At 39.0% G+C, this 21,672-nt stretch overlaps 1 protein-coding gene across 4 annotated transcripts in view; it reads left to right on the top strand.

The window, feature by feature from the left end:
- Nucleotides 1-326: 326 nt before the first annotated feature.
- Nucleotides 327-21,672, top strand: part of LOC124722008 (GDP-fucose protein O-fucosyltransferase 2-like) — a 97,686-nt gene continuing 76,340 nt past the window's right edge. For 2 of the 4 annotated variants that reach the window (XM_047247183.1, XM_047247181.1), the window contains exons 1-4: nucleotides 327-591; nucleotides 675-786; nucleotides 11,368-11,509; nucleotides 20,279-20,326. In XM_047247183.1, coding sequence (XP_047103139.1) covers nucleotides 431-591; nucleotides 675-786; nucleotides 11,368-11,509; nucleotides 20,279-20,326 — 463 coding nt within the window. In that variant the 5' untranslated portion in view covers nucleotides 327-430. The remainder of the gene's footprint in view (nucleotides 592-674; nucleotides 787-11,367; nucleotides 11,510-20,278; nucleotides 20,327-21,672) is intronic. The other 2 variants (XM_047247184.1, XM_047247182.1) reach the window with 1 other exon arrangement.

Here is a 21,672-nt window from a genome sequence, read left to right as displayed (position 1 = left end):
TCGTTAAAACTAAGTCAAAATGAGGAGGATACTGCTGGTGATAGGCAAGGTCAAAGACAAAATTTTCTATTTCGATAGCTGGTCACTCAAGATTTATTTGGTATAGTGTATATATCTGTGGTAACTGAAAAACATTAAACTACGTAAATATTTTCTACAACACCATGTGAACAGTACTCAAGGAGGGAGCGTAAAAATAATTTCGATATTTACACTCGCTGCACGTTTTTGTGGCTTGTGGAACCTCTTATATACACATTTCTGGCCATTAAGGATACTGTAGTACAATCGATTATGAGGGCGATAGTCGACATGCTTGCCCAGATTCCACCGGTATGTGTTGTGTTTGTGTTGATTCTGACGGGTCGCGGTGTACGGAACGCTGTTGCAAGTGTCAAACAATGGAGCGTCATTAGCTTGTCTGTCGGCAATGGAAGTTTCAATACGTGGACGAGTATTGTTAACGATTTATTTCGAAGTTTTAATTGTTACGACATCATTTAGTGTCTTGAGCGAAACGCCACAGTTCTGTGTTTCGGAGGAGGATGGTAGTAATTCCTGTCACCCAAGGAACGTTTGGAACACTGACAGGTAGAGTAAAAATTTTTGTGTTAAGTGTTATGAAACTGTATCTGCGATATTTAAAAAAATTCTATCGCGTATCATGTTTTTAGGTACATTTTGTATGACGTGAATCCACCGGAAGGATTCAATTTGCGCCGAGATGTTTACATGCGAATGGCAGTTCTTATGAAGACGTTGCAGTCTCATGGGAACTGGAAACTGGTAAGAACTTTTTTATTTTTTTTTTACAGCACGTAGCATTTGCGTGTACATTATTTTTTACGTATTGTGTATCGTACCGTACTCTGTTGCAATTTATATAGTTACATGATTATTTTCACCCAGAAATATAATTTTATTTTCCTTTTCATGTTAGCATGAATAATCCACAGCAATTAATATCAGATGTCATGAAAGATTGCTCATTATTTACCAACGTGCAACTGTTTTGTCTTATACTTGCCAGCCTGCTCCTAGTATTTGATTGACGTGTTAATAACGAACAGTACAATTTGTTGGTGGCCATAGTTGTAATTGCATTCAAGAAAGAGAGGAACTGATAATCAAGAAAAATTATTGGTTGTTCAAATTACATAACGAATTATTGGGTTCATAACCAACGTGATGGGGTCTGGATACCCCAATACATGCAAACACTGGTATAAATGTCGTAAATATTTTTGAAATATTGAATTTATAATTGCTGTATACTATTATGGACAGTGCTGGACCTATAGAGAGAATGACATAATCAAGATTTCATACTTATAATCTTCAAAAGTGTCTTCAAATTCTCTGCAGTGTGGTTCTAGGCCTACACATTTGATGTTACAATGAGATGTTCCCTGCAGCAGAATGTTTTGTATTACAGTGGAGAAGCAAAGTAAACTTGGTCCTGAGAGCCAGCCAACCTTACCAGCAAAGAACAGAACTTTCTAACTACTGCTCTACTGTAACTTACTATGTGAGACGAATATGACATTTAAAGAATTTTCAGGTGTTACCAAACTAAACAAACAAAAAATCTGACAGTTTTTGTCATTGGCACAAACAATAGATTTGCCTTTCTACCTCAGTTAACTAAGGAAGAGGCTCAGATAGATGCAAATGTAGTCAGCACTCAGCAGACTTTGACCAGAAAACCAACTGTTTCAAAAAAAGTAGAAAGTCGGAGGAAAGTTTTGTTATTAACATGGAAGAAATGTGTGCCAGATCCTTTAGAAAAAATTTGGTGACAGAAATCAGATCACAAGGTTTTTCAAGCCCAATGCATGTCTTAGCCAAGTGATAGAGGATAAAGGATCATTGTGCAAAGGTTTTACAATGCAGGATCATGTTGTGGTGGGTGGAGTGGTAAACAGTATTGATAGGGATTAGGGCTACAACATTGGGAGTGTTCTGGTAAAAGTAGCATCTGCAACAAACAATACAAATGTTGCCTTGGTTTCTCCTTTCAAACAGTAGGATCGGCCCCAATTGAACAACTGTCAGGAGGGTCAGTATGTAGCTAGATCAGCTGCTTCAAGCGGCTACTTTGTCAGGCATGGGTTTGGTTCCTGTTGATGGTGTGGGTAGGTGGGACTTCGCAAGACAGGGCCTGCATCTCAATAGGAAAGAGAAGGGTAGATTGGCTGGGATGATAGCAAAATTTTGAAAGAGGGGGGGCTGCACTGACACTCATGAGAGTACCTCTTTTTTGGGCTAAGATCAGTGTACAATGATTTAACATTGAATGAAATTAAGCTTAATGAGGATCTCAGACAGGTAGGTACTAGAGATTTTAAAACGTCACAAGGTTCTCATAAAAGAACAGTGAAAGATAATGTTAGTATGTCACAAGATTCTCATGAAAGCCCAATGAAAAATAATGTCAGTACATTGCATCAGGATATCAGTGGACTAAAAAATAAAGTTTATTTAGAAGATTTAGAAACTGCGGTTGGAATAGATGTACTATGCCTGTCTGAACATCATATAGTCTCAGATATGGAAAAGGTAAATTTAGGTGGATATAAGCTTTCAGTACACGTAAGTAGAGATACTATGGAGAGCGGAGGAGTTGCCATATATGTTAAAATCTGTCATAATGTGAAAAATTTACAAACTAAACAAAATTTTGTGTAGAGCAACATATAAAAGCACGTGTGTGTGTGTGTGTGTGTGTGTGTGAGAGCTTAAACTAAATTGTGGTACACGTCACCCATTGGGATTTTTTGTCATTTCTCAAAGGCGTTTTACTGTTTGAATTGTGAAATTCTTCTAGATAAGCTTAAGTAGTAGCATGGAGAGCTGCATCAAACCAGTCTCAGGACTGAAGACCACAACAACAAGCTTAAGTGTTGTGGTATGAGTGGGACAATGCGCAAATGTTTTCATTCATATTTAACTGGAAGAATGCAGAAGGTTGAAATTAACAGTACAGGTAGTCTGCAAAAGCAAGCAGAGTCCTGTAACTGGGGAGGTATCAAGAATGGTGTCCCACAGGGTTCAGTCTTGGATCCCTTATTGTTCTTAATATATATTAATGACTTGCCACTCTGTATTCATAAGGTGCAGTGCTAGTTCTTTTTGCTGATGATATAAGCATAGTAGTCACACCCAACAAACAAGAATCAGCTGAGGAAATTGTAAGTAATATCTTCCAGAAAATTATTAAGTGGTTCTCTGCAAATGGACTCTCACTAAGTTTTGAGAAAACACGCTATGTACAATTCTGTACAGTAAATGGCATATACCATTGATTTGAACAGAAGTTTGTTGCGAAGGCAGGCTATTCAAAATTTCTGGGTGCATGCATTGATGAGAAATTGATTGGAAGAAACACATCGGTGCTCTACTGAAGCGGTTAGGTTCAGCTACTTATGCTATTAGGGGTATTGCAAATTTTGATGATAAACATACTAGTAAATTAGCCTATTATGCCTATTTTCATTCACTGCTTTCATATGACATCATGTTTTGGGGTAATTCGTCATTAAGAGAAAAAATATTCATTGCACAAAAGCTTGTAATCAGAATAATAGTTGGAGCCCACCCAAGATCACCTTGCAGACATTTATTTAAGGAACTCGGGATTTCACAGTACCATCGCAATACGTATTTTCGCTTATGAAATTCGTTATTAATAACCCATCCCAATTCAAAAATAATAGTGAAGTGCATAGCAACAGCACTAGAAGAAACGATGATCTTCACTATTCTGGGTTAAATCTGACCTTGGCAAAGAAAGAGGTGAATTAAGCTGCCACAGAAATCTAGGGTCACACACACACAGGGTGGAGAAAAATTGTGTCACAAAATTTTAACCCTGGATAGCTGATGCCAATAGGAACCAAAATTACTAATGTTGTGTAGATCAACAACCCACCATTTTTAATCTACAGAAACTTGCCGCTATGCTCTCTGATTGGCCGCAGTACAAACAGCAAGACCTATTTGACGTGTGTGTATTACATTTGGGCAGTGGTTGGGTGAGGGACATTTGTATGTGTGAACCGACAACCATAGCGCTGCCTGTCAACTGATGAATGGCAATCTCATAGCCATTCAGAGCGCTTGGCGCCAAGTTTCCGTAGTTTAAAAATGGTGCGTTGTCAATCTACAGAACATTAGTAATATTGGTTCCTACTAGCATCAGCTATCCAGGGTTAAAATGTGTAAAGAAAACTTATAATAAACTGACACGCCCCGCATCATTACGAAATGTCGTATCCATGATGTATGGAGCAAGTAGTAATGTAATGTAATGTAACAGAAACACACAAGATGTGAATATAACTGTGAACAGGATATTGTCTAAATGAGGATCCAGCAGTGAGACTGAAATTATACCAGCTTAAATGGTACAGTTAAAAATAGAAGCTTCACAATGAGAGGCTATACAATAATAAAGTGCATACTACAGTCGGTCTGAAAAATAAGACAACTTGTTTTATCATACGTAGGAGTACAGTATCTGTATTAAGATATTACGCAGACAGTATATCGTGGCAGTTGACCGTTGCTGTAAACAAATGAGAACTTGGACTGTCTCAGGGGAGAGGAGCTGTGCAAAGGAATAAAGCACTGCTTCTATCTGCGTTGTGTGCTTCCCCAGTCACAGAGATTGTGGATTCCCTTTGTTGTGATGAGAGTTGCATTCGTACCAGCGTTAGTCTATTCATGTATTTCAAAATAAGAAAAAGAAAACAAGCAATCCATAACACACTGCATGTTGTAATGGCTACAGCACAACTATTTGCTGCGGTTGGCAGTGGTAATTCAGGCCCATCCTCTACCTGTATCTTATGCAGCCATAGTTCAAAACACTTCCCATCTAAAACTGCCACGATGTAGTGTCCGCATAATAACAAGAGTTTATTGTTTTGATTTAAAGTTTCTCAAATTTTTGCATGCAAAAGAGATTTCCTTAGAAGAAGTTGTAAGATGAAAGTTGATTGGAATTTTGTAATGTTCTTGAATTACAAAAGTGTCCTGTACCCTGACAAACTTCTCAGTTTCCCTTCATAGTATTGTGTGCATCATTGTGAATTAGGGAGGGTTCAGCACTCTCGAGCATCTGATCCTTGTGCTTAGATGATTAAACTATTGACCCCTCATGTGTGTCAGCATGGACCGTAGTTTTTTTACTAGAATATTTGCATTGTATATTTTGGAAACCTGATAAGACAGTGTTCACATAGTTCTAGATTAGAATGAAAGATTAAACAGTTATAACATTAAGTTAATTGGGAAACACTGTCATTAATTAACTTTATCATTGGCTTCTCACTTAGTGGGCATAAAACTTGTATTAGTTTCTGCTCCAGCTTGCATTATGAAAGTACTAGGTTTGTTTTTTCTGTTTGCTACACTTAGATCACGTTCTGCACTAGTGTCTTGCAGTGCCACATATGATAGTCATTTATTGTTGTAGGCTGTTAAGTTAACTTGGCATTTGCTGCCATATGACTTGTCACATTCATGGCCAAAACTAACTTTTGTTGCCCAATAAGTTTAAATCTTGAGAAAGTGTTTCATCCAGATACACTAGACTCTCACTAATCCGGCCGTTCCTGGCACACATGGCTCCTGGATTAGTAGTAGTGCCAGACTATTGGGTGTCTGAAATTTATTCATTTATATTGGAAACATAGGGGATATAGTATACTGTACTTTATAAACCGAAGGATACAATTTTAAAACAGAGGATAGACTTTATTAAATCCAAAAACACACACATCAAAAAAAGTTTCCGAGAGTTCTGGAACCTGTACAGAAAATTGGTGGAGATCAATGTAAACATCATTTGCACCCTTTTTATTGCTGATGAAAACCACACATTAGATGTTGTACCACCATACAGCGAGACCTTCAGAGGTGGTGGTCCAGATTGCTGTACACACCTTACCTCTTATACCCAGTAGCACATCTACTTGCATTGATGCAGGCCTTTATTTGTCATGGCATACTATCCACAAGTTCATCAAGGCACTGTTGGTCCAGATCGTCCACTCCTCAATGGTGATTCGGCATAGGCCCTCAGAGTGGTTGGTGGGTCACGTCGTCCATAAACAGCCCTTTTCAATCTATCCCAGGCATGATCGATAGGGTTCGTGTTTGGAGAACATGCTGGCCACTCTAGCAAACAATGTTGTCATCCTGAAGGAAGTCATTCACAAGATGTGCACGATTGGGGTGTGAATTGTCGTCCATGAAGACGAATGTCTCGCCAATATGCAGTCGATATGGTTGCACTATCGGTCAGAAGATGGTATTCACGTATCATACAGACATTACGGCGCCTTCCATGATCATCAGCGGCGTACATTGGCCCCACATAATGTCACCCCAAAACAGCAGAGAATCTCCACCTTGCTGCACTCGCTGGATTGTGTGTCTGACCGGGTTGCCTCCAAACATGTCTCCAATGATTGTCTAGTTGAAGGCATATGCGACACTCTTTGGTGAAAAGAACATGATGCCAATCCTGAACGGTCAATTCGGCATGTTGTTGGGCCCATCTGTACCTCGCTGCATGGTGTCGTCGTTGCAAAGATGGACCTCACCATGGACGTCGGGAATGAAGGTGCGCATCATGCATCCTATTGCACCCAGTTTGAGTCATAACATGACGTCCTGTGGCTGCACGAAAACCATTATTCAACATGGTGGTGTTGCTGTTAGGGTTCTTCCAAGCCACAATCCATAGGTAGCAGTCATACACTGCAGCAGTAGCCCTTGGGCAGCCTGAACGAGGCATGTCATCAACAGTTTTAGTATCTCTGTATCTCCTCCAAGTCCGAACAACATCGCTTTGGTTCACTCCCAGACGCCTGGACACTCCCCTTGTTGAAAGCCCTTCCTGGCACAAAGTAACAATGCGGACGTGATTGAACCATGGTATTGACCATCTAGGCATGGTTGAACTACAGACAACACGAGCCATGTAGCTCCTTCCTGATGGAATCACTGGAACTGATCGGCTGTTGGACCCACTCCGTCTCACAGGTGCTGCTCATGCATGGTTGTTTACATCTTTGGGCTGGTTTAGTGACATCTCTGAACAGTCAAAGGGACTGTGTCTGCGATACAGTATCCATAGTCAACATCTATCTTCAGGAGTTCTGGGAACCGGAATAATGCAAAACTTTTTTTTTTATGTGTGTACATTAATTTTCAAAGAAAACTTAGTTGGTTGGTTGTTTCGGGGAAGGAGACCAGACGGCGAGGTCATCGGTCTCATCGGATTAGGGAAGGACGGGGAAGGAAGTCGGCCGTGCCCTTTGAAAGGAACCGTCCCGGCATTTGCCTGGAGCGATTTAGGGAAATCACGGAAAACCTAAATCAGGATGGCCGGACACGGGATTGAACCGTCGTCTTCCCGAATGAGAGTCCAGTGTCTAACCACTGCGCCACCTCGCTCGGTCAGAAAACTTAGTCCTTGAGTGTATACTGCACATAATTATACAGTCGTATCACTCAGTATGAAATATGTCCCTAATTTTTAACTGTCACAATGTTGATATGCAACAGTGGCATGCTTTATAACGCTACTGCTTTACAAGCATTACATCGGTACTGCATGTCTCTTGTTGCTGCGTAATGTACTCCAGGAAGACCTCGACAGCTTCAGCACCAGCAGTGTGAGAAATCTTCATGTTCTCTCCTCCTATGTCCTCTTCTTCATCAGTTTCATCATTACTTTCGTGCACGCTTTTGATTATTTCTTCATCTGTTAAAGTTTGATCCATGTCACAGTTTTCCTCATTCTGCCACTTAAGAACATCTTCATCATCAATTTCTCCTCCTCCTGGAAGGTTGTGGAACATGTCAGTGTACAAAGTAATTGATAATTCTGAATTGACTGGCTCATCGCTGTCACTCACTACTGGATTCAACTCTGCAACAATTGGTGGCCACAATTTTCTCCAACTCTTTATTATGGTAGCGCTCTCCACTTTATCCCATGCTTTGGCTGCTTGGAAAACATCACCACATATGTTAATTGCTTTCCATGCCTTCAGCATAGTCTTGATAGAATCATTTTCACTTTCGTTCAGCAAGGAGATGAGAAGTGAATGTCGATAATGACATTTAACTGGTTCCAAACTTCCCTGGTCTATGGGCGGAATTAGGGCTGTCACATTGGGTGCGAGAAAGAGTGCTTGTACATGTATACCACCGGACTTTAGAGAAACATCTGAAGGATGACTGGGAGCATTGTCAATTGTAAGGATAGCTTTCAGTGGAGGCTTTTTCTTCTTTAGCTCTTTTCTCACTGCTGGTACATACATTTCATGGAACCACTGACAGAATATTTGTCCATCCACGCTTTCTTCAAAGGGCAATACTGCACTGGTAGAGTATTTATGTCAGTGTGTTGAAAACAATGTGGATGTTGGGATTTTCCAATCACCATAAGCGGTTGTTTATGACTTCCATTTGCATTGTAACATGCCATTAATGTTATGCACTGTTTCCGTTGCTTGTAACCACGAGCTTCCTTCTCGTTCTTGGCAGCTAATGGTTTTGAAGGAAGCATCGTGTAAAAGAGTCCTGTTTCATCAGCATTATACAATCCATCAGCAGTTAAATCTTCTTCCTCTATTATCTTCCTTATCTTGCGTACAAACTCATCAGCATCTTTATCATTAGCTGAGCAACTGTCCCTGGTGACTGTCAGCTGCCGAATGCCATGTCGTTTTTTTTCAGTTTGATTGAAAACTTTCACTTGCTGCAAACAAGTTACTACCACCAAGTTGTTTGTTAAATGCAGCTGCTTTTTCTTTTATAATCGGGCCACTGATGAATTCCTTTACTGCGTTGTTGTATGAACCATCTATAAACAGCTACGTCCAGTTCTTCATTCTCACTCTTTCGCATAACCTTCCATTTTCCCAACTCACTATCCATTAGTGTTGAGTACTGTTGAATAACATCTACTTTCTTTTTGATGTCATAAATAGTTACTCGTCCAACAGTGAACTCAGCAACAATGGCTTTCTGCGAAGAGCGTTGGTTTAACTTATCTAAAATTTTGAGTTTCTGCTTGAGATCTAGCATAATGTGTTTCCTTTTAGAGGACATGTTTCTGAACTGTAAAGAAAGCTACAATTTCAAATACGGTATATAAAGCGTTGTTTAAGTAAGCATTGTTGCACACAATAATTCAGTGTGCACATGTTTTTGGATATGTGCCGGATTTCTGAGGGCCAGATTAGCAAGAGTCTAGTGTTTACATTTGCGACCACTCATTGGAAATACCAATACAGATACCAGCCATCAGCTTTGACCCGTTGTGTCATCAAAGTGATGGACACGACAGTTTCACCCATATGCTATATGATGATCACGATGTCACAGTCAAGACTTGAACAGATGAAAATGATCTCGTTATATGAAATGTAACCAAAATAATTAAAAGACGAAGAAGAAATTAACAAGGCAACCTCAGCAGTTAGGGAGTTTTGGGGGAGGACCAACAAGATAGATGACATTCCTCATGTGAAATACATACCAAAACTGAAACTTACCCAAAAATTTAGAAAGCTTACATTACATGAAATACACAAATCCATTAGTACTGCCAACTTCAGTGGACCTGAATAGATAAACTGAATTCAATGATACCGACATGCAAATAAATCTGTAACAAACTGGTATTGGAATTTTAATTTGACCTATATAGCTCAAATGAAATACAAGATTCCCCAAAACCACAGCTTGCTCCAAAAACTGGTATAGATAACTGCACTTGATTTATATATCTAGAACAAAGTTCATGATACCAAGAAAATCCAACTATAAACTTCCTGGCAGGTTAACACTGTGTGTCAGACCAGGACTCAGACATAGGACCCTTACCGTTCACGGGCAAGTGCTGTACCAACTGAGATATTCAAGCATGGATAGCTTAGTTGGTAGTGCACTTACCCACAAAAGGCAAAGGTCCTAGGTTCGACTCCTGGTTCAGCACAGTTTTAATCTGCCAGGAAGTACAGACAATTGCACACTCTATTGAAGGGTGAACATTCATAGTGGAACGCACAGATCATTCCAGAAACATGTATTGAAAACTTAATATTTAGCTATAACAAAGTGCACGACACCATAAAACCAAAACTCTCTGATTTAACTGTAATGAAAAACTTTACTTGACCAAAACAGAAGAAACTCTACAATACCGACAAAGCTCCAAACATGCAGTTGCAATACAAAGCAAATGAGTAATATACAGTGCCCGACAAACAACACTACACTAGTCCAATCACTCACTAACAACATTGAATAGCAACTTGGTAATAACAGCATTCAATACTAGAAGGCACCACCACATACTACAAAATGCCCTCTTGAAACAAAAGCAATTTTGTAATGTCGACATTCAACACTAGACATTGCCACCACATACTACAAAACACTTTCTTTAGACAAACACAACTTCAGAACATTAATGTTCAACACTAGAGAGCATTACTACACACTGCAAAAGGCCCTCTTTAAATATTCCATGCAACCATAAAATCACATAACGCAACATAGTTGCATCACAAGTCAGAGCTGACGAATGGTATCACATCGTTCGCATGCTGGGATCTGTAGAATCCATACATCTTTGTACATTCACACTTACCATAATAATTACTGTCTGTTTCATGTCATCGTTAATCATCATTAGTCACTATGCTTTCTGACATAATCCTTTTCAGTCCAAAACATGACTAACGTCTCTAATGATCTCATCATTCACAGGATGTTAAACCTTCATCTTCCTTTCTTCCTAAACCACAGCAACTTTAGTTCCACATGCTTTCTATACTTATTTGTGTCTAAACAATTTATACTTAAGTGATACGGTCACAAAACCCGTGGAAATGACTTGGCTTTGTCTGTTGTTAACTGCTGTAGAGATAGTAATAACTGATGTAGAGACCTGAGATATCTACACTTTTCGTTATCTATTGTTAGATCACTGTTTGTCCCGTCTTATGTCTTAAATAATTAGTAACTTATTTTCTCTCTTCCTGACTGAATCAGCAATCCAAACCCTTCTTACAATTTCTTGCGTCAGGATGTGGACCTGACTGTACAACAAAACTCTTAACAACTATAATGTGTTATGCTTGGAATCAACATATCTCTTTAGATCTTTTCTGTGATTCGCAACATTCTCGAGGAAAATGACATGTCTTTTTGGACAATTTTTCTGGTTGTTTCAGCATTTTTCCTGTGTGTGAAATATGTGTATATGGTATGTATTTCATGTACCTGTTTTTTTACTACACACATTTTGTTAATATGTTGTCATTCCTATCCTGGAAGGTGTTACCTCCATGGCCAAAGCTTTATCACTGGCAATCAACAGATGTTGGAAGACAGGACATGCTGCCTTGGAGCTTATTTTTTGACATAGAGAGCCTCAAAAAATTTACCCCAGTTGTGGAAATGACAGATTTTTTTTCCGGTATGCATTATGTAATTTCTTAATTGTTTTTTCTTCCTTTGTGTATGTGTGTGAACCTCTGAATGAAATATCACACAGATTAAAAGTGTTTTTATGACATTGCATGCTGATTTATGAAAAAAGTCTTTAAAATAAAATTTAAGAGTAGCCTTTTGTTGTGTGTAAACCACTGTCAAGGGGGAAGTTAAGCTGGCATGAATTCATGTATTGTTGGATGAAAATATAAAACTGACCAGTTTTTCTTTCTCAGACCTTAAAGATCTTGATGATTTCGTTATTGCTATGTAATGTACTTACTTGGCTGGTAGTCCATCATTCAGCTGATCTGTCGCATGTCCCTGACATGTTGTCTTGTGCTGCACCAGGTGTGCTATTCTTTCTGTTATTTCTTTCTCATTGTTTTTCGCCATTTTGTCAAGCTCCAACTATCACTTCAGGTATTTCTCATGTTTGCTTGGCATATTTCTCCTCATTTTCAGTTGTCATATTACCTGTGTTGAGTACAATAGAGTCATTAACAGTAGACATAATTTTCTGTAACTATTTAGTTTTTATTCTGTGTAAGCAGAATTACTTCTCAAGTTTTCACCCTAAGAATATTCTGAAGCAGTTATTTGTCTTGTCCTTTGAAGCATGTTGGGTGGCCTCTTCACAACTTATCCATTAGATGTCACTCGTTATTCTTGATTTCTGATTCTGTGAACTAATTTGTAGTCATCAAAATGATTTATTTTGCTTGCGTATCATTATGCATGTATGCAGTTATTACATGTGATGATTTCAGCACTCACTAATTGAAGAAATGATAACTGTCATTAGGCATTAGTAAACCATTACTATAGATCTAAATATGTAACATCTATTTTTGGTGAAATTAGAATTTATGTTAGCAAAATTAGCACCAATTATTTGGAAATGATTAGATGTGCAGATTTGAATGAATCTGGTGACTCCCTGTTACTAGTATATGTTATATCTTGTAGTTGGCAACAGCTTCATTAACTACTAATGTGTCATTAATCTCTTTGAGGAAAGAAAGAAAACTGGTATTTTATGACTGATTCTTAGATTATATATTTTTATTTGTCAAAAGAAAGTAGTGTATATATCTCAGTATTACATTTTTTTAATATTACATCTGCTGTCTGTAACAACACTGTTGTAGTGAGCAACATTGTTGGTATCCACAGTAAATCTAAACAATGTTTAGCAAATATTGTTATGTTTATGCTCAGTCTGAGTGGCATGGAAAACATCCATTACATCAAATTTGCCATTTTCGTTTAACTGCTTTTCAACAAGTTACTTAAAATGACCAAACCCACTACACACTGCATGTCATGTCACACCTTAAAAACATAAAATTGCCTCAATTTGATCTTCTTTTCACTATTATTTAACATGACATTCCTGGGAGAAAATGTCAGAGCTAAGACTCAAACCTCTTATGATTGGGATCCTTGCTTTCCAATACAGCTAGATTTGGTCATTCCATGCCAAATGAACACAGAAAAGTGCAATTTTGAACCCAACCAACTGATTTTTACCACATTTGATTTGTTCATTGCAAATGCTGAGAACAAAAAGTGCACCGAATTTCAGAATTGTAGCATGATCACGACAAAAATAGTTACTTTTAAAAATGCTCAGAAAATTCAACAAAAACCGCTGACAAAAACGTAACTGCTGTTCTAGTAGAGACAGACCCGTGAATGAGGTAATTTTGGAAAGGGCCAAGAACAAGCTTTATATCCAACATGACCACATTCAAACAATGTGGATAAGGGCCTTGATCTTTGACCTTGAATATCTCAAAATGTGTCTCCTTGAAAATTTCTGAAAAAATGTATTTGCTTCTTTATGATGCTGCACAGCACAGTAAAAGATCAAGTTGGGATGACATTTAGATTAGAAGATATGAATTAATATCTACATCTGTGTGATACAGTAAAGCAATACACATTGTCTGCAAATGCAACAAAATGACATCAAGTACTGAAAAACATGTTAACTGTTGAAATGGTGGTGTGATAGCAATGCACAGTAAGGGAGCAGTATGAACAGGCCAATAGCAAGCATTTGTAATAGGCAAAGTGCAAATGTGGATGGTTGATAAGATCAGTGACATAATGACAGACCACTAAATATGTGATAGGTCTAGCAAAAATCGACACAGAAGAAAGGGCCTGTGGCTGAACCAACTACATTGAAACTGATAGGTATCGCAAACCTGCATATATCCTCAGATGAGTCAGACACATATTTAGCCACAGATAATGATTTAGTTGCATTAAATGACAGTCTGTATCCCTTGGTGAGTCACCAGTGATAAAGAAGACAGAGAGAAAGAAAACATACGCACAGAAAAGGTTTCAGAAGATGTCGAGGTATTCCAAAGTTAATACGAGAAAATGTAGAGGGTGAAAAAAATGTGGAATCTGAAACTATAATGTAGTTTAAAGAGAAATTCGGTACTAGCACCACAAATAGGAAGAAGATACAGATATTAACATTTCTTGCAAAGATTAGGAGCTTTTGGAGGATTGAAAATGAGTTAGGAGCCTCAAACTATTTAGTGAGAAAAACAAAACAATTATTCAAAGAATTTGGTATCTTAGTAACTCTTAATCCAAGAGCTAGACGTGTCCTAAGTGAACATGTGAAACATGCCATAGAATTCTACAACTCAGAGGATATAAGCCACTGTTTACCTAGGGAGAAGGATTTTGTTTCTGTCAAGGAGAATGGTTCCAAGGTTCATAAACAAAAAAAGCTGCCGTTGGGAAACATGAATGAGCTGTGTCAAGCATTCGAAGATAAAAGTAGCTTTATCCAAATTTTTCCAGTTATGACCCAGTAACCACAGTATGTGTGTTTGCAGTATTTACAAAAATGCAGTATTCACGAAAATTTGGAGGTGTCATGTTGAAAGGTTTGAGACTGAAAGAGTTGACACATTTTGCTGATTGTCAACATGTACAAACGCTGTCTTGCTCAGATCATTTGTAATCCCATGGAGCCAAAGTGTTATATGTCAACATATAGAGAACTACCCAAGTTAATATTCTTTAATGACATACAAGGAGAATTGCTTGACAAAAATTGAACTGATGAAATAATGTACAAATTGTTGACATCTACAGATAAAATAACTCTCCAGATATGTCTGACTTCTATGGAAAGCTTCTAGGAAAACCTCATCGAAAAATTAAGAAAAGCTCCTTCTGCACTCCTCTGTAGCCACCTAACAGTTTGAATTTCTGCAACATCTGAAGAGAAACTTTGTGACAGTGAATACTTCATTATACATGATGTTGCAGAGAATTTTGCATTTGTCTACAGGATGAGGTCCAGGGGTTTCACTGGAACAATGCACGGGCCACCATTCATCCATTTGTTGTTTATTATAGACATCCAGAAACCCTTACAGTTGCTCAAATTTCATTTATCATCATATCAGAATGCCTTACACATGATACTATTTGGTTTCATCTTTTCCTCCATAATTTCGTTAACTTCACGATGTCCCATTGTCATAGACACCCAAGTACATTTCTCAGATGGTGCTGCAGCCCACTAGAGATACCAAAAGTATTTTGAAAACATATCTTTTCATGAGTGCGATTCCAGTGTCTGTGTAGAGTGGCATTTCTTTGCCACATCATATGGCAAAGGACCATTTGATGATATCACTGGTATCATCAAGAGACTTGCTCCCAAAGCCAGTCTGCAGTGCATATACAGCTCTCAGATGATGACATGCAGTCCTGTAACATTAAAGTGTATCACATACATTATAAAACTAATAGTATGGTGAAGAACCATCTATCCTTCAAGAGCGGCTAGCTGAGATTTGCACATTTGCAGATGCAAGTTACACTGTGTTATTTCCACCAGCCACAAGAAAATCCAAACAAAGGTTTTCTCCAATTCACAAAACTTCAGAAATGAATATCTAACAGTGATCAAACAAGGCTCATGCCTTGGTGACATCACTGTTTTTTTTTTTTTTTTTTTTTTTTTACAGTTAGCTTCTTACAGGCACATGGTCCTTCACCTTTATTAATAAATCCCAAGAAAACTGGCATCTTTACTGTGGATAAGAAATGTTTTCCTACAAAGGTTGCTGTAAGAACAGCAACAAGCTGGAAGTGTGTCCTTTCACCAAACAATGCACAGTGTTATATCTTGCTACCCAGTAATGAGGTATATGTGTTCTGATGATACATTTGTCTTTGCACTTATTTGTGTAAATATGAACCTTTTTGCCATTCATTCCTCCTATGTCTGTCTGTGATGGTTATATCATGTTTTGCATAATTGAAGGTCAGAGGTCATAGTTCGTTACCTCGCATCTTACAGATACTTGCTATTGACCTGTTCATATTGCTATCGTACTGTGTGTTACTATTACACCATGTTTCTAACAGTTAACATATTTTTCAGTATTTTTTCATTTTTCTGCAGTTTGCATTCAAAGTGTATTGATTTTTGGAAAACACAGCTGTAGATATGATTTATACCTCTGAATCCAAATGTCATTCCAACTACACTTTTTTACTGTGTTCTGTAGTGTTACTTGAAGAAGCAAATATATTTTTTTTCAGAAATTTTGAAGCTGATATGTTTTGAGATATTCAAGATCAAAGGTCAGAGTCACTTACCTTAATTATGAAAAGTTTGAATATGGCCATGTTGGATATCATTTGAACATTTGTTCATAGTTCTTTTCAAAACTACCTGAGCCACGGTTCTATCTCTGTTAGAACAGAAGTTACAACCATTTTCATCGCCAAGCAAGGTGACACAGTGGTTAGCACAGTGGACTAGCATTCGGGAGGATGATGGTTCATATCCGCATCTGGCCATCCTGATTTAGGTTTTCTGTGATTTCCCTAAATCGCTTCAGGCAGATGCCGGGGTGGTTCATTTGAAAGGGCATGGCTGACTTCCTTCCCCATCCTTCTTTAATGCGATGGGACCGATGACCTCGCTGTTTGGTCCCCTCCCCAGATGAACCAACCATTTTTGTCAGCAGCATTTATTGAATTGTCTGCAGATTTTTAGAACTTTGCATGGCCATTACTGTCATCATGCTCATGCTACAATTTTGAAATGGTGACATCTTTCAGTCTCTCCTTTTGTGCAATTTTCAGTCTCTCCTTTTGTGCAGTCTTTCATTCTCTCCTTTTGTGCAATGAACGCACCAAATTTGATTAAAATCAGAGCTGGTTGTGTTGGCAGTTATGTTGATTTGACATGGAGTGACTCAATTTCTCTTTTTTTTTCCAGAATTAGCTGGCTTGCCAAAGACATCTTTGCATGCAGCTTGTTCTGATGTCATTAGAGCACACAGTGCTTGTTATGTATCTTCTAAGTGCTGTTCTTCACATATTATTCCAAAATTTAATTTGAGATTAAGTATACAGTTTTAGGTAAAGTACAGGTGATGCTGGATACTTTGAGTCCTCAAGTATAGTTACATGTTCCACAAGCTGCCTGACATTTGATAAAAACCATATGGGAGTAAATCCTATTCATGTCTGGCCTTAAGATTTTGTGTAAAATTTACACCACATTTGCTTGTCTCTCTCATTTCTGGCAATTTAAAGAAACCTACAGTGTGATAGAAGTTACTTACCAAATAGAATACTGCTTCAAACCAGCTGTTCCACCTACGAACTACAGGTAATATATGGGGTTTAGATTCCTTTAAATTTCCATTCTTCAACTTGAGAAATTGACTGTAGTTGTATTTACATTTCATTTAAATTGGACATAGCTGTTGCCCAACATTTACTAACTAAATTGCGCTGATGTGTCCAACACTGCACTGGGATTATCTAACTGCCAATAGTGGCCTTTGAAGTTAGAGGCACTGCCACTAACAATGTCATACGGCATGTTGTGCTCATGTAGTGTATCTCATATTATACAAGAACAGTTTTTTGCATTTACTGGTTGTTGAAATTTCACAGCACTAAGGAATAACTTGTTCTCCTGGATCGGATACTTGAAACAGGACATCTAAAATGCAGCTTTCCATTCTATGGTTTCATCACATGGGGTGTTTGTCTTCCTTCCATACAACAGTCACAAAACAATCATCAAAGTTTCAATTCACCTGGAAGCTATCCTGGCAGCAAAGTTGGTTTCGAACTGATTTTTCTGATATTGTTTCAGGCATTATTAAATTAGCTTCAATGATAAAAAGAAATGGTTTCATTATAGCTAACGGTCAAGATTTTTATTTATTTTGTGCAAGACACGTTATGGCAAATAATGTCCATCATCGAGCAAGTTTTCTTACTGTGCCGTGGTATCTTAAGTGTAATGCTTGCTGTGTGTGACCTGCTACATAATTGTGTTGACTATACTGTCATGCAAGGACACAAAAATTTCTCCATGACTGATGTATCTCATCTTACAACTCATACCAAATGTGAAAGTAACTGTAATTATGAAAGTTTGAAGTGAACTGTGGTGTAACCCTGACTGCTGACCACAATGTTTACTGAACACAAATAACTTCTGCAACAACACTGTAAATTGTCGGTTAATCCGTGAACTAAACAGTAGTAGTTATTGATGGAGTAGTTATCTAAGCCACAAAGAGGAACTATTATGAGATCATTCCAGAGTAATAGAATAAAGTCCAAGCTCGACTTAGTAGAAAAAAATGTACTTCATTATCAAAATCCCGCATAGGCAGGAGGTTGTGGAATCCACAAGTTATTGGTCTGTTGCACTAAACAAATAAGAAACAGTCATCAGTGAAGAGTCCACTTGTAGAAGTGAGTTGGGCAGCAGTAACTAGGGCTGAAACCACTGTTGGGCAGCCTTATAATTGGCTCACTATGGAACTACATGACTGGCTTGAAATATCTTCCTTGTTCCCTCCACAGGCACTCTTGCCAGACATGTGAAATTTTACATGTATCGATATGTATGTATCGTCGGTCTGCATGTGTAGTGTGGTTGGTAAATACCTCCTCCCATGAACTGACACATAAAGCTGGTACCTGCCTGGCCATTATGGGGGTAGACGACACAGTAGATGTCATTGCTAAAGGTTCTGGGGAGACGTCCCGGTCAACCATTGTGATGGAGTTGGATCTGGAGACTTCTAGTAATGACAATGGACCCCCAGATACACCCTGGACTCTGCCCAAATGTGCATGCCCGCATCAAGACATCCATACAGAACTGTGTGTCTGTGTCTGTCTGCTTAGTGTTCTTGGGGTTAACACAGGAGATCCAGAAGCATCCTGTGAAGATACTCATAGAGGTGCTGTGGTGGGCTTCGACCATTGATGGTTGTGGACCTGTAAGATGCTAGGGAGGTGTTTAGTGGTGGAGCCAATGAAGCAGATCTTGAAGCTTTCAGCATTTGCACATTAAAGGTGTGAACAGATCATTCGGCCAGCCTATTTAATGCTCAATGCAAAAGGAGCTGTGATAATATGTTTAATATCATTGTGGGTGCAAAACCTTTTGTAATTGACTTTTGTGAATTGGGGCTGCCGTCGGTCACTATCTTGTGGGTGCACCTTCTGTTGTGATGATCCAGTCAAAGCTCCCATTGAGGCTGCCATTGTTGTCTGCTGCAGGTGGACAACGTACGGATTGTGGGAGAAGGAGCCCATGATGTGCAGACCCCAGGAAAGAGCCTTGAAATTGGATGTGACCTCCATCCCGCAGCTGTGTCAGTACTGGTCATGGCTGAAGCAACTGGTGTGGGGCTGGGGGCTGATTGGTGTGCTTGGTGAATGACAAACTGTTGCACCATCCATGCAAATCATTGGGGCTACACAGGGCCAGTACACATAGTGGCGTATTAGTTGATACAGTCTAGAAATTTGCCTGTGGGCTTATGCATAAGCTGAAACACAGGGTCATTGCAAAGGAGATGGTACTACCTTCTGGCTCCATTCGTCATCTTCTGTAGGGAACACCACACCTTGCCAAACTGGAAGTTAGTGCTGCTGATGAAGAGGGGAAGAATGGGGAGGAGGCAAAGACCAGGTGTATCTGCACCAGAGCACTTGGGAGACAAACCAAACTGGACATTTTACAGCACTCATTGAAGAAGCAGGTCATATCAAGACAATTAATGTTCTGAGAAATTATAGAGAACTTGTTCAGAAGTTGATCTGGTTGGTTGTCTAACTGAAAAAAATCTGTTTTCTGGTAGTCAAATTCAGAATCTGCACCTGCTGGAAAGCAAAACAATACGTCTGTGTTATAATTCTGAATGAAGTGTGATAATGAATAGAATATTGGAAAATCACCAGATAGAGGGCCCATTACAAAGGCAATGCCACATACACTCTGGTAATTTAGTCCTGGGTACAAAAAGCAGGTTGTCAGCTCTTCTGGAAAAACTGGAATCCTCAGGGAATTATATTTTACCTGTAAAAATCTGGGAAATCTCATGGAGTCTTATGAATTTCATCAAATCTCAGTAAATTATGCATTTTTAACCTAGCACTGAAACTGAATATTATTGAGATTTATAAATCACAAATTTTAAAATAATTAATGTCTCAAAGTTTGTTAATTATATGACTATTATTCCATGTAAGTTGTAGAGTTTAAAAACTACTTATTATGCCTGGTATATAGCTCAGCTCAGCTGAGAGGAAAGAAAAGTCATTATTGTGGCAGCACCCATCCCCCCTCCCCCTGCTCACTAGTAACTAATCAGGAACTTCTTGTCACCATCATCCCTCTCACATCTGTAATTATCGGGGAATTCTTTTTTTCCAGGATTGAGTAGCCAGCCTGAAAAAGTGACAGAACAGTTTGTGGTTGGTGGTAAGAAGAAATTTACAACCATTCATAAATATGCAAAATTTATGGACACAAAAATGGTGACTGCTGGTTTGTTTTTGACCTGAGAGTAACTCTCATGAGCTGGAGTGTCTTTGACATAAATGTGATTGGTCTCTCCATTCCATCCTCTTCCCCCAGCAGGCTCACCAATCTTCAGTGAGTTTGTGCTTGGATACCATGGGGCCCCAGCCTTTGCAGCACCTTTTCCCTTTTCTGTGCTGAATGCCTGTCCTCCTGCTACTCTTCTTCACCTCCCTTGGGGACCATGTGTCAGATATTTTTGGGAATGTGTTCTGAATTTTCAGTAGCCTGACATCAGAACACTCCCTCCACTTTTTCTTTCTTTCTCTTCTTTCTTTCTTTCTTTCTTTCTTTCTTTCTTTCTTCATTCTCCTTCTCATACCCTTCTTCTGCTTCGGCATTAGAGGTTTCACTTTGTTTCTCCTTCCTCCCTGTGTGCTCCTGAAGGCTGGGTTTTGACGTGACACACGAGTGCGATTATAATGTTGACTCTGGAAGCAGCACTCTGAGTTTGTAATGTGTTGTCAGACCATGATGACTTCATAGCCCACTTTGATCTTTGATCTATGAAACGTGAGAAATAAAGTATGTGTAGGCACTATGGATGCATCAGTCTATATTATCACCCGATTGGCTGCAGGACACCCTGATCAGAGAGGTAAGTTTGGATTTCTCCCCCAGTCAGACCGTCAAACAGCCTAGTGTAAATACCACCACATGAAGATGGTGCCCGACATGAACAGGTTAGCTGTGGAGAAGTGAAACTGCAAGCAGTTGTGCTTGAGATCACTACTAGTTTCCAAAAGCAAAGTGCCATGGCATAAACAAGAGCAGGATTTGACAGAGCCAGCAATTGCATCAACAAGTTTCTGAATAAAAAATGGATTAACCATAACAAAGGACTGACCTCCTTCAGTAAGTGATACCACGAGGAGCTGAGGTGCAGCTGGGAGAGTCTTGGTATCTTTAGCCTCATTCTGTTTACATTTACCAGATGAGAGGAGAAGTGTATCACCCAAGTGGTTGCTGAGTGCCAGCCTTCAAAGACTCACTGCTACAGGGCACACAGGTTGAAAGATTCTGCTCCATGAGAGCTATGGAGGCGTTGGCATTCTCACTGGGATGGACTGTGGATTCCAGGGTAGAAAAATGGTTGGTGGTGTGCACTGACAAAACGGATGTCAGCCATGTGAGGATATCACGCCGCAAAACCACTGAAGAGGATCTCTGAGTCAGCGAAGGAGAAGACCATCTGCCTTTGTTTGATTTCTTGGAGCCTTTGAAGTTGGCAGCTGAAGACTCAGATG

This window comes from Schistocerca piceifrons, chromosome X (assembly GCF_021461385.2).
Source record: "Schistocerca piceifrons isolate TAMUIC-IGC-003096 chromosome X, iqSchPice1.1, whole genome shotgun sequence".
NCBI classification, from domain to species: Eukaryota; Metazoa; Arthropoda; class Insecta; order Orthoptera; family Acrididae; genus Schistocerca; species Schistocerca piceifrons.
This window is presented reverse-complemented; position numbering and strand designations above follow the sequence as displayed.